Here is a 24713-nt window from a genome sequence, read left to right on the forward strand (position 1 = left end):
ACCCCAGGTTAGGAACCACTGCTATGGAGTAAAGCAAAATTTAGAGGTGAACTCAGAAATCCATGCCGGAACTAAGCAGCTGAAGTGGGGAAGATGGTGGTGGAAGAATTTCATCATTTGTCATGAACTGCTGGATGTCTCAGTGGTTAAAATATCTGCCTTCAAAGCCAGTGGTTGGGAGTTCGAATCTCGCCCACTGGGCCTCCTTGACAGGGGTTGGACTGGATGACCCAGAGGGTCCCTTCCAATTCTGCAGTTCTAAGATGATGGTGGTGGTGGTGATTAGTGCTGCTTTTTTACACTGCTTTAAACTATTGCTATTCCAATAAGTCAGCATTGGCCCTACTTGTAATGTTGCTGGTTTGTTTAACATTGGGTGCTACCTAAAATATGGCTTTTGTAGAAAAGCGAGATACACTTTTGAAGCAAATAAATAATAGTACATCATTATTTGGACGTGTGCAATGGGGTGGGGTGTCACACATGCCTAGGCAATGGTGTTTCATTTGCAGAAAATAACACTTTTAAACCCCAGTGCCTTGTTTGAGAATAATGTGGTGGTGTGTGTGTCTAAAATATTGTGCATTTGTTAAAAGAAAGAAAGGAAAAGTATCTGGCACTTAATTCCTCTGGATCCGGTGCTTTCTCGTGTCCTCAGCACTCATCTGAAAGTGTGATCTTACCTGCTGAGGGGAAGCGTCCCTCTCAGTTTCCATCCAGCTAACGTAATTACTGATTTAATCAGATGATGCGAAAAATAGTTGAGGGGAGCATGGGGGAGAAAGCCATGGTGAGGGGGCTCTGGAGAATGTAACAAGAGTAAGAATTCTCCCCTTTGAAGTCTCGGCTTGTTGCGACTCCAGCTGCTGTATTATTTATGGCTCTGGAAATTAGATTCGGGGGAATTCAAAATTCTTCACATCCGCTTTCTAATTCGGACGGCCTAGGAGGGAGAAGTTTCTGGGTCAGCAGGCCAGCTGGAGAGAGGCTTAGCAGAAATGAAATCTTCAGGTGAACCTTCACCTGAGACAGGTAGGGCAAGATCACCTGAGATGTCTCTCTAGATGTCTTAGACCTGTGGCGACGCCTTTCAGAGTTTTCCAGGTAGAGAATACTTTGGGAGATGCCTGTGCAGAGGAAATCTAAGCTGATGATTGCTCTAGAACATTGGTCCCCAGATGTTGCATGCCCTTCACCCTGGGATGGTGGGGACAGATCCTGACTCTGCTCTGCATCACAGCCTTTCAGCTATTTTCAACTATTTGAAGAGTGCAATCCTATCTCCCCTCCATCTTCTTTTTCTCAAGGCTAAACATGCCCAGTTCTTTCCGTCTTTCCTCCTAGGGCTTGGGTTCCAGTCCCCTGATCATCCTGGTTGCACCTCTTCTGAACTTGCTCCAGTTTGTCTGCATCCTTCTTCAAGTGCGGTATGTTTGGATAAGGCCTCTGTAGTGTTCATAAAGAAAGCTGACCGCTGAAGAATGGATGCCTTTGAATTGTGGTGCTGGAGGAGACTCTTGAGATTCCCCTGGACTGCAAGGAGAACAAACCTATCCATTCTGAAGGAAATCTACCCTGAGTGCTCACTGGAAGGACAGATCCTGAAGCTGAAGCTCCAAGACTTTGGCCATCTCATGAGAAGAGGAGACTCCCTGGAAAAGCCCCTGATGTTGGGAAAGTGATGGCAAGAGGAAAAGGGGATGACGGAGGACAAGATGGATGGATAGGGTCACTGAAGCAACCAACATGACTTTGACCCAACTCCAGGAGGTAGTGGAAGACAGGAGGGCCTGGCCTGCTCTGGTCCATGGAGTTACGAAGAGTCGGACACGACTAAACAACAACAACACAGGTGTTCATTTCCTGACACCAGACAACAGCCATCTTGGTTTGAAAACAACTTAGAGTCGACACTAGCCCCACATTATACAATCCATTATAGATGCTGAGACTTGGTGTGTTGTGGTGGATCGAGTGGTAGGCTCAGAAGACCTGGATTCAAATCCCTGCTTGGTCACAAGAACCCACCAGGGGAGGCAAGAGCAAACCCACCAAGGCAACCACAAGTGAAGCCACATAAGAATAACAACAACTCAAGCAGTCTTAACATCTGCTCGCTATGGGAAGCAAGATGCTGGATGAGGTGTACCTTTGCTTCTTTCTTAGATAGTTGCATATTTTTTTAAACACACGTTAGCCATCCCTAGCTTAAGATGTCAAACAGAACCTCATTAAAAAGTAAGTTTCACTGCCTTGGAAATCGGACAGCTCAAGCCGTTATATCGCATAGGCAAGCGGCAGCTTTTTATACACGCTGCTGGAGTGCTTGGTCTGCCCAGGACTTTACAAGATTATTTTTATTGCAATTCCTTCTTGAGACAGCTTTATGGGGGAAGCCGAACACAGGTGCCCTCTTCTTGCAGAACACAACCTTTTGGGAAGACAAACACTTTCCAAACACTTTCCACCATAACGGAGCCCTAAAGCCTTCGTCGGTTTTTGGCTTACAGCCTCCATTATCCTCGATCACTGGTCTTGTTGGCTGGGGCTACTGGGAATTGTAGTACTCTCCCTCTAGAAGGCACCCCATTGGGGAAGGCTTGAGGTTTCAAGCTACAGTTCACACAACACTTTGTGGTTCGTGTGATTTCAGGACATCCGGGAGCAACAGAATGATCCCTGCGTTAAGTTAGAGATGCCAAACTCAGCATTCAGCTGACTACTGAAGAGTGTTTTCCTGGGGCAGGACATGATTTGGGGAGCTTTAATTTGGACGTCCCAAATCCAGTCTTTGCCAAACTTGGAGGGGATGACAAGGAGCATCGTCTGAAGACTCTCTGTGAATCTGGCATCTCTAACTCACACGGTCATACTATCACTCCTACAAGTCAAAAATTGGAACAAACTACAAAACAGCTTGTTCATTGTAAAAATGTGTGAAAGTCCGTGGTTTGTAGTTTGTGCATAGTGACAAACCACAAACCATCACGAACCACCATTTTCTGGTTTATGCCCATCTCTAGTGCTAAGAGAAGAGAAGAGAAAAGAGGGAATGTATCCTTAAAAACTGTATGGAATGATATTTCCCTACTACAGTGAAAACAGAAAGGTCTTGTGTCATACAGACTAAGAAAACTGCTGGTATCACCTTAGTCTTCCAGATGTCATTAAGACCCTTTGTTCTGGTTGCAACAGACGACCGACGAATCCACCCCCCCCTCTGGAAATTCCCCAACCCAGTTTCTTCTTGGGTTAATTCTTGCCAAGAAGAGATCACGTGGGAATGCTGGGGTGGGATCCGGCTTTATTCCGGAAAGAACCTCGGAAAACCTCTCCCGTACTGGAGCTAATTTTAAGCTCGCGTGCGTGTCTACCTTTCATTATTAGGTTTTGCAATAACACTGGATGCATTTCATTATGGTTCGCAAATGGCTCCCCAAGCCAGGAGACCATTGTTATGAGTTAGGGGTCGTTTACTCCCTAATTAAGGTTGTAATTCTTCCCATGCTCCCAGCGTAGCTCTTGAACAAATGAGTTGGAAAGTAATTAATTTCAGACGCATCCTCCCTTTGCTTTTATGCATTTCTTTGAATAATTGCAATGTGTGTGTAAGCTAAGGGGGGAATTTGTATTGATGGACCATGAAATTAGCCTTCTCTCCGACGTAGGGTGCACTCAGACCATACAATGAGTGCCCTCCTGGACCAGAAAATATACTGCCCAAGATTACTGAAGGAAAGCAGGGCAGCTAACTTACATAGCACCTTTTCCTTCCCTGTCTGGACCTGATAATGGACTGGATAAGGGTTAATAAACTGAAACTCAATCCAGACAAGACGGAAGTGCTGTTAGTGGGTGCTTCGCCGGACAGGCTGGAGGTCCATTTCCCTGCCATCAATGGGGTTACACTCCCCCTAAGGGACAGAGTCTGCAGCTTTGGGGTGCTCCTGGACCCCAGTCTAACACTGGAAGCCCAGGTGGACTCAGTGGCCAGGGGCACCTTCCTTCAGCTGCGGAAATTAAACCAGCTATGGCCCTACCTGGATGAGCGGAGTCTCATGACAGTTACACACGGATAATCTTGTATAGATTACTGCAATGCGCTCTACGTGGGGCTGCCTTTGAAGATGGTCCGACGACTGCAACTGGTCCAGCATCGAGCTGCGTGGCTAGTGAGTGGTGGGGCCGCTAGGGAACATATCAAGCTGATTCTGTTTAAGTTACATTGGCTACCCATTGCTGCAGTCCAAGAACATCTGGGGACCCAAGGTTGTGGACTACTCTCCTAAAGCTAGTGAGCCTCAAACCAATCACTTCAGCCTCTTTATCATCTTGGTTGTCTTCTGAAGAGCTTGAGCAAAGTAAATTAAGTTACAGAACCACCACTCCCTCCTGTATGTCACATATAAAGACCTATATGTAACATTCCCAACCATTGTGGGCATGATGTAACTCATGGAGAAAACACGGAGAGTTTGCATCACTATCTTTTGCTGGCCAAAGCCTCCTTAGCTTCATAAATTGGGGGTCACTCCTTTGACCTTGGGCTTATTTCAAGTCCTGCTCTTCCTCTCTAGTGGAAGCATTACGTGCCTTAAGAACCTCATCTATGGTTGGCTGTTGGTCTTGCTTGATTGCTCAAACACAAACACTCTTCCTCCGTCATGTCTCTAAACACTCACATGGCATCTTTAACATCTGCATCCACTTTAAATCTTACATAAGTTGCCATGTCTTCTTTAACAAAGGACGTGGCGTTCCTTTTTGGTAGCGTACAAGTGATCAGCCCAGCTAATTGTGTGAAAATGCCCTGGATTTACTTAGATTTGCATTTTCTTTACAGAGTCCTTCCCATGACTTCTTAAGTAGCAGATAAGAAATGATTTGGATGCAGAAGGACAAACCTGTTCTTCATGGAATTCTGCACTGTTTTTATGGCTGGTCCACCCGGTCCATGCGGAAACAGGAATTAAGATGTTTCAGGCATGGAAATTGCATATAATCACGAACCAAAGAATATCCCCCTTATTCTTTTCATTGTAATGGACAGGATGGCTGAAATTGCTCACATGGAATTTCCTATTAAAAACACAAAGTGGTATAATTTGGAGGTCTGGTGCCAACAATTTTGTGTGTACGAAATTTTGTTGGCATATGGCACAGTCAGGTCTGTAAGAAATTTGCCTCTGTGAATTTAACGTCGGATCCCACCCTGCTTGTTCTGTTTCTATTAGGTGCGTGCTCTTCTGCCAGACCCTGTTGTGGCTGAGCTTAGTGTTTTGACATTGTTGTATAGCTGACATACTATACATTGGTATGCTAATACGAGGCAGCATTTGAGAAAGAATACACCTTGGCATTTAGTCCTGGCAGCTGAGGACAGTCCATATTCAATGTCTGCCAAAAACGATAGAGACCGAGATGCCAACCAGTTTAAAAGCACTCAGGTTTTGACATCTAGCTTCACATTCAATTTGGAAAACTGGAATTCTGGATTTATATTCATGCGTTCAAAATTTGAGTGGCAGGCAGAGACCTGTTGGCGGAGACAATGCGACATGGCTGCATAAAAGGCTAATGTCTGCATTAAAAGAAATATAGTTCCCAAATCCTGTCAAGGACTAGACCCCTTCTATACTTGGTTAGGCTACATTTTGAGTACTCTTTCCAGTTCTGAACACCACACTTGAAGAAAGATGCCAGCAAACTAGAACAAGTTCAGAGGAGGTCAACAACGATGATTAGGAGACCGGAAACGAAGCGCTAGGAAGAAAGACTGAAAGAATTGGGCAGGTTTAGCTTTGAGAAAAGAAGATGGAGGGGAGATGAGAGAGCACTCTTCAAATACATGAAAGATTATTAAACAGAGGAGTGCAGGGTCTGTTCTCAGTCATCCCACAGAACAGGACACATAATAATGAGCTAAAGATATAGGAGCGAAATCTCGGCTGAATATCAGAAAAAAAATTCTTAACTGTTAGAGCAGTACGACAATGGGACCCATGATCTCGGGAGGTTGTGAGCACTCCAACACTGGAGGCATTCAAATGAGACCACCATCTCTCAGATCTGCTTTGATTTGAATTTCTACCTTGAGCAGGGGGTTGGACTTGATGACCTTATATAGACCCTTTCCAGTGCCGCTATTCTATGAATGTCTGAATCTATGATTCTATGAAAGTCTGAGGCCCTCTTCATTGCAGGCGACAGACCCTAGACTCAACCTGAAGATTTCTTACTGGCTTTTTGGGGAGAGGGGTCTGACACTGCATTTGTGTACGTAGTGAATTTGTTTTAAGCAACGAGAACAATAAAACTTACACATCCTGACAACAGCCATGTAGCCCTTTGGTGGAAGGCAGTTCAGAGATTCAACAGCATTTTAAATGTGAACCTGCTTGTGGAAAGGATTCTCCCCTCCTCATGCCGTCCAAAATCATTCTGCAAAAATATAATAAAGTCCAGAAAACACTTAAGGAAGGAGCATATCTGTCTCCAGTTGTAGTTTCAAACCTGTCAATTTCTCCTGCTGTAGAAGATTTCATATTTGGGGAATTTCTAGTGAAATACGAACTAAATTTTCACCCATAACTACTGATCGTTGCCATCCCTGGCGTTTTCCTTCCTGCTGGAAACCTGCTCTTTTCCTTTAGATCTGCAGTAGAATGAAATGTATTTTCCTTTAGAGATGGCAATGTACTATCTCAGCGGTTCCCAACCTTGGGTCTCCAGGTGTTCTTGGACTACAACTCCCAGAAATCCTAGCCAGCATAGCTTGTGGTGAAGGCTTCTGGGAGTTGCAGTCAAGAACATCTGAGGACCCACAGCTGGGAACCACTGCTCTATATTACTCATACCCATTGGTTTAGGCTGTCCTGATACAACAAGAAACCTCAAGGAAGATTTTTTTAAAATCTAAGTTTCCTCATATCTAAGATTCATCCCTTCCACCAGACAATAAAGGAAGGAGCTCTTTTTTCCAAATTTAGTGTTGTGTTGGGTGCATAAATCACCTCTAGTGTCTTTTCTCTTTGAATATCAAAGCACCCAAATGAAGCAAGCTAGCACAGAAAGACCAGAAGGTTGCCAAGGAAGAAGCAAAAAACCCATCCAGGGCTTCAAATTCTGAAACGAAGCCATTGGGAATCCCAGTTTTGTGCAATTTTTGAACAGAACCCGGGCAATTTTGTGAGAACATGGATATATATGAACAGCAAAGCGAAGTATTCAGCGCCCTCACATACACGGGGTGAGACAAATGGTGACTTTTAGCTGTGTGTGCCCTCCTCACAGCTCTATTGCATTAGGAACTCCTCGTCCTCATGCAAAGGCTGCGCTTTGTTGGCATGAGAGCTTCCCACACATCTGCAGATATTTGCAATCTTTCTGCAGGGAGGTGGTAATGTCATCAAAGCTAACGGGATGTTCAACATCCAAAGGCGCTGCTCTTTCTCCCCTCCCCCATGTCCCCCGATCCTTTGATGCTGCTGTGTCATTAATGATTTTATTAGAAGCAGCAAAGGCAGGTTGGCATTTGATGGGCTGTGCAAGGGGAAGCCTCTGATTAAAGCGGCGTTCTCTCATTAAAAGCAGATCATCTGCACAGCAGCATCAACAGCAGCAGGCGAAGAACACCCAGCTCCTGGGACAGCAGGGGGTACGTGTGCCCAGTCTCAGCCCCCCCCCCAATTGTCTGTGCCTAGAATGACACGTTGTGCATAATTATTTCCTCAGTGCAGTGATGCTGTGAAGAGGAGCATGGGTTTTTTTTTTTTTTAGTGGACTTTAAAAAGAGAGATGAACTGGCTGGATAGCTCACTGGTTTAGGTGTTTGGCTGTGGAGCCAGATGTTGAGAGTTCGATTCCCCCACTGTGTGCCTTCTGGGAGAAGAGCCAGCCTGGGCAGCCTTGGGCAAGCTGCACAGTCCCAAGGTTGCCCCTAGAGGAAGGAAATGGTAAAGCACTTCTGAGTAATCTCTGCCTGGAAGACCCTGGGAAGTGTCACCATATGTTGGATTTGACTTGATGTCATGTGATATACGCTGGTTGGATAACTCAGTGAGTGTGGTCTCTGGCTGCAGAACCAGAAGTTGGGAGTTCAATTCTCCCCTGTGCCTCTTGCGAGGGGAGCCAGCCTGGGTGGCCTTGGGCCAGCTGCAGAGTCCCCGAAATGCCTCTGGAAGAAGGGAAGGGTCAACTACTTCTGAGTATTCTCTACCTGAAAAACCCTGAAAATGGTCACCAAAAGTCAAAATTGAGAGAGAGAGAGAGAGAGAGAGAGAAGGCTTGGATTTAGAAGATTCTACAGAAGAGTTTACAGGGCTAGACCCTGAAATAATAAAAAAAGGATTCTCATCCCACAAATGTTTCAGCCATTAGCTCACACGGCACTCACCAGGGATGCATGGCGGGAAAAGTTTCAATCTGTTATCATTTCTTGGTGCACCTCTTTCATTTTCAGCTCCTTGGTCTTTTCATAAACCTGGAAGGGCTCCGGATCTTTCATGCACCTCCATTTCAGTTTTCCCCTTTCAAGTCTCTAGCGCCAGACCAACTGTAGCCCTACAGAACTCCTTAAAACTACCCCCAAAATCAGGGTTGGGGCAACCGACAACCATCTACTCCAAAAGCTCATGACACAGCAACCATGCCCGAGGAACAGTAGATCATCATTGGACCTTTGCATCACATCCTAGTCAGCATCATCATCAGGAAATGGCACAGATGAGAAAGGGAAGCTCCATCAGAGTTCATCATCACCATTCACCAGAGCGCTGACCTTCCGAAAGAGAAAAACGGAATGAAATCCAATGGTTTCGTCGTCCTCTCTTTTAGAATCCCAGTTCTATCATATTTCAGAGGCTCTCAAAAGCCATGGAAGGCTCTCAGAACAGGCAAATAACAGTCTCCTCTTTCATAGGTTCTTCCGTTCCGGTTCAGCCCAAAGTCCCACACCTGGTGCTCACTCTCAGTGCAGGATTGGTGACCTCAAGATTCCAGCTGAGATCTCAGAGAACTGGGAGATTAAGAGACTGAAAGAGAGAGAGAGAGAGAGAGAGAGAGAGAATGAAGAGTTGAGTTTGTCCTACATGTAGATTTCATCCAGAACATTTACTGCAAGATATATCCACTCCCTGGGGTTGTCCAAGGTCTTGCCATCTTATTTCCAAGTGACTCTGCAAAGTTATGTTCTATCAGTGAAAGGATGTCTGTCGTTTCAACTCACTGGTTCTCTATTGTAGTCATTTGAAAGCATTTCTAAGTTCTTTTTTTTTTTTTACGCTGGCTTAGAACATTAACGTCAAGGCGGCAAAGTTGTGAGGAAATGGTTCTCCCATTGAATGCCATTTCTGTCCTCCCACACCACATCTGGAAGCCCAAGACCACGAAGACACAACTTCCAGGGCAGCAGGTATTCCTGGATCGCTTGTGACAAACACCGAAATTCTACAAGCAGTGTCGAAGTTCATAATTTCTTGGCTCAGAAATCTGAAGCACAGGGACTAGTAACACTTGCCTTTAACAGAAAGCAAAACAGAAGCTTCAGCATCTGTTCCCATCGACCTTCCATTCAGCGATGCCTCATGTAAGGGCAGGAGGTGTCACCTGCTATTTGGAGGTGAGGTGCCCTCCAACTTGAACCACGAGCGAGCCGGTATCCACCTTCAATTATTCAACAACTTGAATTAATTCAAGTCGTGCACGGCATAATTTCTCGAACTCGAAAGGGACGGCAGGAGATCTTTCTGCAAGTGTGAGAGCTGAAGTTGGTTTGCGAATGGATGGAGAAAGCTTTCAATTTGCATCGTCAGCCACTCCCACAACGACAATCCATTCTGCCGTCGTTCATCCAATGCAGATATGAAAAGCTGCACGTTGTACCCAAGGTGAATTCCTGGTTTCTCGCATCCCTGATCCTTCGCTTGTGACCTCTACAAATCTACATTTTTAAAATGGGATTCTCTTTTATCAAAGAACTTGAAAATATTTATTCAAGGGCCAGCCTCAATCCATACTGTGGGTGTGATTGTTTTAATAAGTGAATGTTTGCAGATGATGAATCTGGCTATTAACGGAGACCATAATCCTGTTCGGGTAGTTTGTTCAGGGTTTAAATCATCAAGAGTTGGCAAACTCTTCCTTCAGCCTCATTAAAGCAATAATCCACGCAAACAAGTTTATTTTGGGCCAGGAAAACAGCCAGGACAGTCTTGGTGTGTGTGTGTGTGTGTGTGTGTGTGTGTGTGTGTGTGTGTGTGTACACCATTGAGAAATCAGAGTCCAAATCCCTGCCCCAAGAGGATTACAATCTGGAAATAGAGAAATTAGAAGGAAAGTGGTAATAATAATAATAATAATAATAATAATAATAATAATAATAATAATAATAATAATAATAATAATAATAATAATAATAATAATAATTAATAATAATTAATAATAATAATAATAATAATAATAATAATAGTAATAATAATAATAATAATAATAATAATAATAATAATAATAATAATAATAATAATAATAATAATAATAATAATAATAATAATAATAATAATAATAATAATAATAATATGCTATAAAGTCAATTCTAATTTATGGTGACCCTTTTCAGGGTCCTCTTGATGGAGAATATTCTCATTCCCTCGCTCTACTTGGAGGCCCAGTGGAGAATCGAACTCCCAACCCGCTGGATCTACAGCCGGGCACCTAACTCACTGAGCTATTCAGCCAGAAGCCAGAATTGACTTAATGGGACATGATCATTGGTGAAGGTGAACAGAAGAAGAAAGGCCAAAGCTGAAGAAACTGACAGCTCAACTACCAATGAAAAACTCAGGCTGCTCTGGGAACTCCCAATCAGAGTCCTCCTGGGAGGGGATTTCTCTGCTTGCCGGATTGCCCTTTTGTAAGGGGAGTCTGTTGGAGAAATGAGAGAGATCATTGTTTTTCAGGACGCAGAGAGAGTTGGAATATTTTTCTTCTTCTTCATTTATCATTTTTCCATCAGCACTTTCCTCTGCTAAAACTCTTCTTTATTCTCCACCCCTCACTTTAATCTCATGACAATTTCCTAGTCTGTAAAATTGGGAGCAGCTGTTGCAGAGTTTTGAGTTTCCAGTAAAATTCTCTTTTTGTTATGCAGCAGAAGTACAGAGATTCCCCAGAGGAGAATAGCTACAAGGTCCCCCAGGTAGTGCACCCCTTTTTCTCAGTAACTGACACGCTAAAGTCTCAATAACTCAATCTGAGACAATTGTAGGGGGAAAAAACATTTCTATTACAGTTGCTCGAAATTGGAGACTTGTGTATACTGCTTTCTTTACTACACACAAGCTAGCAACCAACAGAACAGATCAACAGCAGCAAACAACTGTCACTTACTGACAAGGAGAGGGAGGGAATCCTCAGCAAAGAGGCGGGCCTCTCTTTGAATGTCAAAAGGTGAAAGAAACAATTGGTTCGTGCTGGATCGATAGTTGCCCCGGCCCAGCAAAAACCCCTCCCACTCTCTCAAACTACAGACAGCAAGCAAGATTGCAAATAAAACCCCAACAGCAGTTTCTCCATCTTCCATACTTTCTCCTCTTCTTTCCTATTCTTGGGGAGACCCAATAAGGCTGCCCGTGTTCAGAACAATCGGCCAGCTGTTTCCTCTCGGATCACGCAGAAAAGGTTTTAATATCTACAGTGGCAACCCGTTGCAACAATAAATCTCCAGCAAGCACCCACTTGAAACGCTTTATTAAATGCTGCATGATTAAGCTCCTGTACAACAGTTATTACTGTTGAGCATTCGGAGTGCGCGTTTAGCCGGCCGGATGTTTTACCGCCTTTGTCTCAGGGGTATTTTATGCAGAGCGGAAAATAAGCTCCTGTCTGCCCACTATATGGCACCAGACTGACCATTGTATAGGGGATCTGAATCCAGGTTTCAGAATAGTTGGGTGAGGGCAGGCTGGTCACGAGGGTTTATCATCTGAGGGTTTGCCCCAGGGCACAAACTTTTCTGGGGTGTGATGACTGTCCGTCTATCCAGCAGCAACCCATCTTTTCTTCCCTGCTTTTGAAATCAAAGAGAACCACGTCTCTCTACACCTGGAGTCCGTCAAAGTCTGTTGCTCAAAGCAGTCATGTATGTCAGTTTGCTGTTTCACCTGTTCAATTGTAATTAAAGGGGAAAAAATCCCCCTTCTGCTTCTAATGTCTCAGAGGGAGTTACTGAGACTAAAAGTGCCAGTTGATGAGACAATTGGGGTGGACTACTTTAGGGAACTTGAAGCTATTCTACTCAGTGACTCCCTGAACTTCTGCTATGCAGCTAGAGAAATTTAACCAAAATTAAAAACTGTGAGACATTCTCTTCTTCCTTTTTCTTGTGGGGCAGGCCTTATGCCCTTGCTTTGGGGACAGAGAGGGGTGAGAACGGCGTGTAGTACGCCAAGTGGCAAAATTGGTGGCTACAGTTCTGAGCAAGGGAGATTATCCTTTTCCAGGTCAAGGACCATGAAGGAAAGCAAAGCCTTCAGCTGGCCCCTTAGAGACCTGATGATCAGAATGGACTTCTACAAAATGGCCCATGAAATCATGGGTTGGGGCATTGCGTCCCCCCTTGTCCAGCTATGTCCCTAGCACGGATGTGGTTCCCAGCATCTTCGTGCGCTGTTTTCACATTCTGAAAACGTGGCATCCATTTCCCCGATGGCCCGAGAGGCGAAGCTGAGAATGGCAGGCGGCAAACGTTTCAAAGCGCTCCGGCTGGCTTTCATCGCTCCCTACAGAAACAAAGGCGAAGAAAAGGCTGTTTGACTCAGCAAACGCCTTTGAGTTTGCATCCGAGCGCCTTTATGTCCACGCAGGGGAGAATTCTAATGGATATTGACCCTCCTCTGAAGGAAAGCTGCATTATCATATCTCCAGATCAATAGAATCAAGAGGCAAAGCAGCAGGAGGAGAAGGCCAGGGCTGGGCAAACGGAAGAAAATTGCGTTGGGTTCAGGCATCTTTTTTAAAAAAACACACACAACAAACCAAACCAATGTGCCCGAGTCTCTATTAATGGTCCCTGGAGCCTTTTCTGTCTAATTGCCATGTCTGACAATGCGATCGCACGGGGACTGGCGGGGAAAGGAGATAATGGACCTTCTCTAATTGCTTCCCAGTCCTCTGAGTCATTCAACGCTTTGGAGATGGCAAAGGGGAAGCACGAGGCCCTTCGGATGGGAGGAGGGAACCCGCTTTGAAGAGAGCTCGGAAGGAACAAAGGTACCATTCAAAGCCAGGCTCTGGGAGGGAGATGCCGCATTTTCCACGTTTGGTGCATTTCATTTCAAGAGGTGCTTGGGACCCCCCGAAGAGCTTGTCAAGTTCTCACCTCCAGGCGGAGGTAAAAGGGATTCGGTAAATGCCCAAAGACCGCTCATGAAAGAAGGTTTGAACTAGGATGCAAGAGAAGGCGATCAATAGGAACGAAGCGAGGAGATGCCGAGCCTAGAATGTAGAGCTACAGAAAGCTGGGGCTTGCCTCAATAGATGAACCCAAAAAGTTCTTTTCACTCATCACGGGTGTTATTTGCTTTGCGCCCTGGATATTTTGTACGAGGGGCATGCTCTTGTTTTTCCTTGCTGGGAAGGGAGCTTGTTACTCTCTTTCAGCCTAACCCACCCAGAGTCTAAGGTGAGCACCAAGATGGAGGTGTCAGGAAGGACTCTCAGCACAGAAAGACTCCCAGAGCTTCTAGAAATGGATTTTTACTAAATCAGGGGAACAGAGTGCAAGAAAGGACAGGTGTTGAGGGGGATCCAATTCTGCTAGGTTGCTGGGGAGCTGTGCTGACTTAACTAGCTCTCTGTCCAGTCCTTTCCTGAACCCAAGTTCTGCTCACTGGGTTCATGGGAAAGACATGACCGCAGCTTAAGCAGCTCTTGGACGGGCCTCGTTTTTCCCAGATGGAGGCAGATGGTTTCTTCCCATCCTTGAAAAGTAACTCTTCTTGAGGCGAAGCATTATTTCAAGGAAATCACCTTCTTGTGTAGAAAGGTGTCGTGGAATCAGTTCCACAGAGGGTGGGTTCTCTTTTCCACACAATCAAAATCATTCCTGTCCTTTCACATCAACGCTGTCCAAAAGAGACTGTGGAATACCTGGGATACTTTCCAAGGCCCACCAATAGATCCCTGGCATCATCCGGCGGCCTCCCATCTGACATTAAGTAGGTCAGATCCTGCTTAGGTTCCAGAACCAGACAATAGCAAATGTGTCCATGGTAGTACTATGAGCCAACAAGTGCGATGTGCCTGCAAACAAAGGCAAATGCTATTTTAGGATGCATTAAGAGAAGTATAGTCTCCAAATTCCATGAGGTATTAATCCTCCTCTCTTCAGCACTCTTCTAGAGTCCTGTGTCCAGTTCTGGGCACCACACTTCAAGAAGGAGGCCAACAAACTGGAGCCGGTTCAGAGGAGGGCAACAAGGATGGGCAGGGGACCGGGAACTCAAGCCCTAGGAGGAAAGACTGGAAGAACTGGGCTTGTTTAGCCTTGAGAAAAGAAGACTGAGAGGAGAGAGGACAGCATTTTTCAAGGACATGGAAGGTATTCCTACAGAGGAAGGGCAGGATCTGTTCTCAGTCATCCCAGAGTGCAGGATATGCAACAATGGGCTCAAGGGACAGGAAGCAAGATTTCGGCTGAATATCAGGAAATATGTCTCAACTGTTAGAGCAGTACAATGATGGAACCCATGACCTCGAGAGGTGGTGAGTCCTTCATTCCTGGAGGCCTTCAAGAGGAAACCGGACCACCCTCTCTCAGATCTGCTTTGACCAGGATTCCTGACTTGAGCAGAGGCTTTAGAGGCCCCTTCCAACTTCATTATTCTAGGTTTCTAGTATATTTCCAGTGTCCTCCTTTCATGCCTAAGAAGAAAAGATGATGATTCTCCATTTCATATCCCCCATTGTCCCCTGACACAGCGTGATTCACTGGGCCTCAAAATGTGTCTGTCTTGGTGTCTCTTGGCTGTGTTTTTAACAATTCCTCCCTTTACTTCTCCTGCCTTGGAAAGGAAATCATGCTGGGTAGAACCGAGTCCGCATCGCTTTAATTTCCCAAGGGACATCTCCCGGCGTGACACATTGTCAGCGGGGGACTCCATGGGCCTTGTATTATTTTATGCCATACAATGGACTATGATGTGTCAAAACATGACAAACCGGCCCGCGGATGGATGGACTCCACGAGACTGACGTAGAGCATTGTCAGACGGTGCAGGAGGAGGTAATCATCTCCAATACGGATCAGCTTCCCCTGCAAAGGTGAGCGTCTCTCTCCTCCTCCCATTGAGCGGGCAAGGAAACACATGTCTGTCTCAGATTTTCAGCTTTATTAACGGCTCGGGTTGAGTTATGATGACAAGATTGTAGCTCTGGTTTAGATTCCCAGCTTTTCATTACTCCAAAGAGAGAATCTTTTTTCTGTCTGATCGTTCCCTCAATACCGTGCTCATTGCCCCTGTAAAACATTTGAGCCATATCTGTGTTATTGACAGAGGAAATGATAATAATTTATAGATGGTGATTTATAACCCAGTTTCCCTCTAGTTCTCTGCGGTAGGCTACAGGGCTTCTGTAAACACATTCCTCCGTACAATGTTTGTGTGCGATGGTAGCAGAGTGGTGTGGTGAAGGAGCCAGTGTGTGGAGATGGATGAGAAAAACTTGGCTTGAATTTGTACAATGGGTGATACTGGGTCTGCTAATTTTTCCCCTCTGTGTTCTTGAGATAAAATAGGATAATGCTATGCATTTCCAGAGACTCACAAGTTCTCATAGAATCATAAAATGCTTGAGTTGGAAGAGTCATCTAGTCTAGTGGTCCCCAACCTTTTTAGCCCCGCGGACCAGCTGAGGAAGGTGGGGCAGCCCTCTCCACATGTGGGCATGTATGAAGGGCAGTGCAGCGCTCGTGCGGGCACACGTGTGCATGCATGAAGGGTGGTGCAGTGCTCTACATGCGCACACAGGTGCAAATGGGCTGTGTGTGGGGGAGTGTATGCAGGGGGGGGGTGAAGTCTCTCTCCGCAGCCCAGTCTGGCTCAGGCCATGGACCGATACCGGGCCGCAGACTGGGGTTTGGGGACCTCTGATCTAGTCCAACCTGCATCCTGTTCGGCAATCCATAGCAAAGGACTTCTGGAATTCTTTCTTTCTTTCATTCATTTATTCATTTATTCGTTCATTTAAAAAATTCTATTTAGGTACCACTGCATTAGTGCTGGGCATTATTCTGGGTGGCTTACGAAGAATAAACATATGCCAAAACATACATAAAATGATAACAGATTAGGAACAATTCAAATTGTTAAAACAAAATGGCTTTGGCACCCATCTTTCCATAATGGTGGGACAGTCAACCAGGGTTGGTGTGGGAGGCCCTCCTAAAAAGCTGCAGTTTAAGTTGCCTCCTCAACATTAGCAGAGAAAGAGCCCGGCGTAGCTCCTCCAGGACTTCATTCCACAAGGTCGGTGCCACTGCGAAGAAGGCCCTGCCTCTTGTGGGTGACTTTCGGGCCACCCAGAGGAGCCTCAGCCTGGGAGGACCTGGTGGCTCAGGCAGATGACTTTGGGGAGAGATGCTCTGACACGTACTGGGGTCCCAAACCATGGAGGGCATTATACGTGAGCATTTGAGCCTTGAATCTGATCCAGGACACAACAGGAGACAAACCAGAAAATTCCAATTTTCCCCCTTGAGTAACTTTCTACTACACTCTGAGACATTATTATTGAGTAGCTCTTACCATCAGAAGATTCTTCCCAATGTTTAGTCATAGTGTCTTTTCTTACGGTTAGAATCCATTGGTTTATATAGTAATAATACTAAATAATCTTAGAATTGCAGAGCTGGAAGGGACCCTATGGATCATCCAGTCCAGCCCCTGCCAAGGAGGCCCAGTGGGGGAATCGAACTCCCAACCTCTGGCACCACAGCTAAACCAGTTGTCCAGCAGTTTTTCTATGTCCTCCTTTTCTGAGCTGCCACGGAGAAGCTAACTCTGTCTTTCACAGGACACCCTTCAGACATCTGGAGGGGGCCCATTCTATCACCTCTGACTTTTGTGCTCCAAGTTTAACATACTGAGGTCCCTCAACTGTTTCTAGTCCTTTCCAATGAATATCGTAGTTCTCCCGTGTTTGGAGAGGTTTGGTAGCAACCACCACGACTACCTGGGGAATGCCAAGCCTCCAGGTTCACTATATTTGTGTTTATGCGTAGGTTCCCTTCGAGAAGGCTACTTTCGTTAAGAGGCTGTGGTTCATGCATTTTAATGCCTCATTACTCTTTAATGCCAAGCAGCTGCTTGATTTGCCAAGTTTGGAGAGTCAGGTCGGCTAAGGCAATGACACGGAGCCAGACAAATTAGACAGGCACCTGGAGAGTTGGGTCAGTCCAGGCCAAGGTGAAAATTATACTGACTGTCGCAGGGCTGAGACATAAACCCTGCCCACCAAAACTAATGTGAAGCTGGAGCCCACTTCTCTGCCCATTTGCGAGTATTTATTTATTTATTTATTTATTTATTTATTTATTTATTTATTTATTTATTTATTTATTTATTTATTTATTTATTAGATTTCTATCCCGCCCATCTAGACCCAAGGTCTACTCTGGGCAGTATTATTATCCAGGGATAGGGGAGAGAGAGGAAGGAAGGAAGGAAGGAAGGAAGGAAGGAAGGAAGGAAGGAAGGAAGGAAGGAAGGAAGGAAGGAAGGAGGGAGGGAGGGAGGGAGGGAGGGAGGGAGGGAGGGAAGAAGAAGCTGATAATGAAAAGGAAGGAAGGAAAATGAACAGAAAGAGGCAGGCAAATAAGGAAGGAAGGAAGGAAGGCGTAGAGGAGGAACTTACTAGGTAAGCGTTTTCCAGGAAATAAAATGAGTAAAACTCTCCACAAAATTCCTAAGCCTTCTAAAACAAAACCACAAGTGAACGTTGACTAATTAAATTAAATTAAATTAAATTGTATTGCTGTTTACAGAACCAAACTTCAAAAGAACAGAATACCAAACAGGGACCGTAAATCGTGGCTAGGCTTGAAAAGGCAAATCTTAGAACCTCGAGTGAGTGTTTTACCCTGTAGTCTCTTTATTCTAACTCATCCATATGAAGAACATTTAGTAAAAGCTTCTATCAAAATATATCAGTTAGTTTTAAAGGTGCCACAAGGTCCTCTCTCTCCCCTCCACCCTTTTATTTTGTGTTGTGTTTCTTCTTGAAATGTATATTATTTGCCATATCTTGTTGCTGATTGTCAGGATGACTCAGGTGATGGGGAGATCCTGGGTGTGATGTTTAATCCTTAAAGGTAAAGGTTCCCCTTGACATTTTTAGTCCAGTTATGTCCGACTCTAGGGAACGGTGCTCATCCCGTTTTTCAAGCCGTAGAGCCAGCACTTGTCCGAAGACAGTTTCTGTTGTCACGTGGCCAGCACGGCTATACACAGAATGCTGTTTACCTTCCCACCGAGGTGGTACCTATTTATCTACCCGCATTTGCATGCTTTCGAACTGCTAGGTTGGCGAGGAGCTGGGACAAAGCGACGGGAGCTGACTCCGTTGCGTGGATTTGATCTTACGACTGCTGGTCTTAACCCTTGGGCCCCTCCAAATGACCTTAATTCCTCCTCTGTTTTCTCCAGAAGCTGCCAGTGACTTGTACCCGGTTTCCCTTCTAAGAGTGGTGCAATAGGGGTTCATATGGCTCTGCTCCCTATGGGTTCAGTGGAGAAAGGCAGTGACTCATGGGGTGGGCATTCTCTCTCCTTCATACCATTCCTTTGAACAGTGCTAACACAATTAACTTGTTAAAGGATAAATCAAGTGAGTGTGGGATTAAAACAGCCCATGGATGCCCCTCATTGAAAGGAAGTGTGTGCTGCCCAGACCCCTCCATGCCACGAAGGAAGAGGAAATATTTCTTGAATTCTCATAGTAGAGAGTGAGAAAGATATTCCATACAAAATAGCAATTTCTTCCACACATTGCACATTCTGGTGTGATATTGGAATTCCCACAATGTACCACCTGTGTGAATTATCCAGACCTCGTATGGCTGCTGCTTTGATTAAGGATTTCAAGCACCGGATGGGTTATTCTTGTCTTTCCTAATGAACATCCAATCATTCGTCCTTAGTCTGTGCTTGGTTTGTGTGTGTGTGTGTGTGTGTGTGTGTGTGTGTGTGTGTGTGTGAGAGAGAGAGAGAGAGAGAGAGATTGATTTGCTCCTCTGAGAGGAGAAACGAAATAATTTGCACAAATTATGAACATTTTTGGGGGGTGAAGGACCTCGTTGTCTCACTCTTGGCAGGAGGCAAAGCATCTTGAAGACTTCAAAATTCACCCTTAAAATATGTCATTGTTTTGAGACAGTTTAAGCCCATGGGGGGAGGAATTCATGCAATATTATTTCCATCTCAGCCTGCAATCCCAGGCAAAGCTGAGTGAAGCTTCCCCTTCGGGCACCAACATTCGGAAAGCACTGAAATCCAGGGGTCAATCTCCTGGTGAGGGCTAGGAAAATAAATGGGATTGCCTGCCCGCTTTCTTTTTTAAGCCTCATGCTCTCGTTTTTGTGAGGGAGACGCCGCCTTCTTCTCCTCTGGCTTGGGGAGGGGCTTCCAACCCTGTCTCAGGGTGGGGAGTTCGTGGGAGATGGCCCTGCCCACCCTGGGTGCCAAAAGGGCTGCTTACACCCCGGCGGACCCCCTCCCAGCCTTCACGAGAGAGGCATGTGTAGGAGCAGATCAGGCTGGAGAGTAGACTCGCCGAGGACCACACAAACTTCCATGCATATGCGCAAAGAGTAAACGAGGATGAAGATGATGAAGGTGACACTGACAATGGTTTCTTCCCTCTGAAAAATCAGGAGGGAAAGGCTTTAAGTCTCTGGATTCTTTTGCTCTGCTCCTGTTCTCTCTCACTTGCCCCAGACATGTCTCCCATTTAGAACCCAAATCCATCCAACTTGAACTCAGGACAAGTGAACGGGCATGGGTGCAAGTAAGAACGATCTCCCTCCCTCCAGGGTTTCATTTAGCATCCCTCGTTCTGGCTGTAAGGGTGGTGGAATGGATTAAATGCTTGATGTGTCCCCTGTTCTAGCCAGTGTTTGCTGAGGTTTGGCCGTTAATGCCTTTTTTGTAATGCCTTTCAAGCTAATATCATGCATCCTTAAAAAAGAATATGCTAATGATCTCTCATTTGCATTTCTCTCCCCCCCTCCCTGTCTCCTTCTCTCTCTCTCTCCTCATTTGGGCTGCTGCTTAGCAAGCAAACTGCTGATTTTGGTGCTTTGCCTGAACTTCCCGCTGGAGGTGGAGTCGTGCCCAGGGGCTTGTGTATGCTACAGTGAACCCAAGATCACCATCAGCTGCCAGCAGCAGGGACTCGGAGCCATCCCCGCAGAGATCCCGATCCAGACCCAGCGGATCTTCCTCCACAGCAACAGAATAAGCCTGGTCAGGTCCACCAGCTTTACCTCCTGCCGGAACTTGTCTATCCTGTGGATCCATTCCAACAACATCAGCCTCATCGAACCCGGGGCCTTCTACGGGCTGGAGAAATTGGAGGAGCTCGACCTCAGTGACAACATGAACCTGCGGTCCATCAACCCCACCACTTTCCAAGGCCTCGTCCACCTTCATACCTTGCACCTTGACCGCTGCGGGCTACAGGAACTCTCCACGGGCCTCTTCCGAGGGCTTTTCTCCTTGCAGTACCTTTACCTACAGGAGAACAACCTGCAGAACCTCCTGGACGATACCTTTGTGGATCTTGCTAACCTCACGTACCTGTTTTTGCATGGTAACAAAATCAAAAGTTTGTCGGAGAATGTGTTCCGGGGGCTGATCAACCTGGACCGGTTGCTCTTGCACCAGAACCGGGTGAGCGCGGTCCACCGAAGGGCTTTCCATGACCTTGGGAAAGTGTTGACCTTGTATCTTTTTAATAACAACCTGACGGTGCTCACGGGAGAGACAATGGCGCCCTTGGTGTCCCTCCAGTATCTACGTTTGAACGGCAACCAGTGGGTGTGTGACTGTCAAGCCCGGTCCCTCTGGAATTGGTTTAAACAGTTCAAGGGCTCGTCGTCGGAACTGGAGTGCCACCTGCCGGCTCACCTGGCGGGCCGGGATCTCAAGCGGCTGCAGAGCACCGACCTCGAAGGGTGCGTGGACTCTTTCAACCAGATCCGAACGAGCGTGTTCAGCACCAAGACCAGATCTGGCAAGTTGCCGACCTCCGCCCCGCCCCTCCATCCTCCGGACAGCTCCCGGAAGTGCTGCCAGCCAGAGATGGACAAGTCGTTCATTTATGAAGCCAAAGCCAAAGCGGGGCCCTCTTCCCACAGCAGCCGGCCCTCCTTGAACAATCCGCTCAAGGACAAGGAGAACATGGCCAAAACGAAGCACCAGGCGGAGGTGGACCCTTCTAAAAATGGCAGCAACAAGCAGATCAATGACTCCCCTTTTGGGACTTTCCCCAGTGCCGTTGACCCTCCCTTGACCAATTTCAAGCCAGAATTATTAGGTCCCATAGAACCTTCTACAGTCCCCACCAAAAAGAGGCAGGGCTGTTCCCGAAAGAATAAATCCCGGTCGCAGTGCCGTGTTGCTCAGGTAGCACAAAACTCATCCACGTCACCGCTCCTTCCGAGTCTCCTGATCGCCCCTTTGGTGTGGGGCCAGTTTTGGTTCTGCTGAAAGGGAGCCTTTTTCGTTTCGGAGCGATGCCCTTTGGCTTCCCAAGCAACCCCGAACCTTTAAATAAAAATTAAGCCACCTCTCCAAATGTTGCAAATGAGAAGGAAGGAAGCTCTACGCCCTGCGGGGAAACGTGGTCACACTCAATGTTAACTTGGATGCCTTTTCTTAGAAAAAACAAAAACACAAAACAGGACAGACAGACGATAAAAAGCAAAACTCAGCCACAACAAAATTGTATATAATTTATTTGTTCCTCTTGGAATTCTATGTGTTTGGATTGTGTTTTATTTTATTATTTTTTTTTAAATGGTCGTCGAAACGGCACTTTTCCTTTCCGCAAGGCTTGAGCCGCAGCGGAGGGTGAGAACAGAAAAGCAAACGAGCCACCGTTGAGAAGCGAAAAATTGGGGAAAAAAAGGTGCAAGAAATTCAAATGTTTTTTTTATAATTAAAAAAGAAAAAAGAAAAAAAAAGAAAGGAAGTGTTGCTTGTAATTTGAAAACGGCTCTTGGATGATGTTGTAAGTTTTCCCCATGCCACAGAAGTGACCCGTCAATGTCATTTCCACTCCTGCATTTCTGAATCTCGAGGTTTAATCATCTTCCGTTTCCATTATGCCGTGTTTACAGATGAGGGGCATTTGTTAAAGAATGCTGCCTTTTCATCCACTCAAGGCTGCCGTATATATATAAAAATATAAATATATATAGAGAGAGATATAGATATGCATTTTATTTTACTTGTGTACAAGTACAGAAAAGAAAGATATGAAATAAAGATTTTCTTTTTTTTTCCCTTTATGGTGTCATCACGCACACGCACAAGTGCGCACGCACACACACACACACACACACACACACACACACACACGTCATATATTCAATGATGCTTGAGTTCACCTCCTCTGCCTCCTGTTTTAGCTCCTGCAAATTCTACCTGCAGTGCAGAATCGGCTGGACAGAAGGTAATGAATAAGCGATGCGCGGTGGGCCATTATGCAATCTCTAATTAGCATCAGCAGAGGGTTCCCTCACACCAAACCCACTGCGCTAATGGCCCCGCTTCCTTTCCCTGCTGCCCTAAACTCTCTTCTCCTGGCCTCATGCATATTTGAAGATGCCCAGAATAGGGAAGGGATCTTGAAGGCAGGCCTGGAGCCAACCCTGCAAAGCCTTCGAGCAGGAGAGCAAAGTGCAAGCCATCCTTAAGTGCTGAGAAACGAGGCGAGATGTAATGGATTGCAGGCGCATGTCTTTGGCCAAACAGGCTGCCTGCATCCGTAGATGAAATCGCAGCGAGATCTTTGACTCTTGCCCTCCCGGTGTGAGTTTTTTTTTTGGGGGGGGGGCTTTGTTTTGTTTTGAAAGAAGCATTTGCAAAAATCTGGGGGTGGGTGGGTTGGGGAAAAAGACATGACTTTGCAACACACACACACACACACAGAACTCAACACAACACAAGGCAACTCCCACATTTTTTGGTTTGGCCAAAAAAAAAAAAAAAAAGGTCCAGAATTGCAATGATTGTGGACTTTGGGGGTCCAACGGGGGGAAACTTGAATCTGTTCCCTCACCTGGGAGAATGAAAGAAGCTGTGATTTATCCTGCCCCTGTGAAACTCACGAGGAGGAAGAGGGAGATACTGGGAGGGTGGGATTACAATTGCAAAATAGAAGACTGAACTGAATTCTTCCCAGTTTTGGTTTGTTGACCTCAAAATCTGAATAAACCATGTTGTAAATGAGCAGCTTCACACACAGTGATTTTCCTATAACTTTGCACACTTTTCCTCCCTCCCTAAAGCATGATTTATGTTTAGTATTTTTTTTCCTGAGAAAAGCAGAGTTTAGTACTTTGGCTGCTCCCTTTCGAAGCCGATGCCTGGAAAGAACTACCCACCTGGAAGCTTTCGATCACAAGTAGAGATGGGCATGAACTGCTGAACTGACAGATTGTCCTAGTTTGTTCTTCAGATGAGCAGGGGTTCAGTGCTTTCCAGCCCCACCTCCTCTGGAAGGTATCCGCTTAGGGACAGCTCCCAGAGGAGGCAGGGCAGGGAAGCTGTTGCACTGCCTCTGAGTGGGTGCCTGTCAGAGGAGGCAGGGCAGGGAAGCTGTTGCACTGCCTCTGAGTGGGTGCCTGTCAGAGGAGGCAGGGCAGGGAAGCTGTTGCACTGCCTCTGAGTGGGTGCCTGTCAGAGGAGGCAGGGCAGGGAAGCTGTTGCACTGCCTCTGAGTGGGTGCCTGTCAGAGGAGGCGGGGCAGGGAAGCTGTTGCACTGCCTCTGAGTGGGTGCGTGTCAGAGGAGGCGGGGCAGGGAAGCTGTTGCACTGCCTCTGAGTGGGTGCCTGTCAGAGGAGGCGGGGCAGGGAAGCTGTTGCACTGCCTCTGAGTGGGTGCCTGTCAGAGGAGGCGGGGCAGGGAAGCTGTTGCACTGCCTCTGAGTGGGTGCCTGTCAGAGGAGGCGGGGCAGGGAAGCTGTTGCACTGCCTCTGAGTGGGTGCCTGTCAGAGGAGGCGGGGCAGGGAAGCTGTTGCACTGCCTCTGAGTGGGTGCCTGTCAGAGGAGGCGGGGCAGGGAAGCTGTTGCACTGCCTCTGAGTGGGTGCCTGTCAGAGGAGGCGGGGCAGGGAAGCTGTTGCACTGCCTCTGAGTGGGTTCCTGCCAGAGGAGGTGGGGCTGGGAAGCACTGAACACTTGTTTGGCTGAAGGACAAACTGGCACAAACCACAAGTTCAGTGGTCCCTGCCCATCTCTAATCACAATTCCAAAAAGTGTGAGTGGGGAAGAGAAAAAATACAAATAAAACCCTATCCTTATCCCTAACCTTAACACTAGTCCTAATCCTAAAACAGATGGATAAAGACCAGGAGATCTGGACTCAAGCTACAAGAAGGCTGAACATTTAGGATGAACATCAGGAAAAACTTTTGAACTGTTAGGGTGACA

General features: G+C 46.3%; 1 protein-coding gene across 1 annotated transcript in view; it reads left to right on the forward strand.

Annotated features, from left to right (window-relative positions):
- RTN4R (reticulon 4 receptor) overlaps positions 1-22562 on the forward strand; it is an 80741-nt gene extending 58179 nt beyond the window's left edge. The window contains exon 2 of the mRNA XM_020799075.3: positions 20329-22562. Coding sequence (XP_020654734.1) covers positions 20329-21764 — 1436 coding nt within the window. The 3' untranslated portion in view covers positions 21765-22562. The remainder of the gene's footprint in view (positions 1-20328) is intronic.
- Positions 22563-24713: the final 2151 nt, after the last annotated feature.

Source organism: Pogona vitticeps, chromosome 14 (assembly GCF_051106095.1).
Source record: "Pogona vitticeps strain Pit_001003342236 chromosome 14, PviZW2.1, whole genome shotgun sequence".
Taxonomy (NCBI): domain Eukaryota; kingdom Metazoa; phylum Chordata; class Lepidosauria; order Squamata; family Agamidae; genus Pogona; species Pogona vitticeps.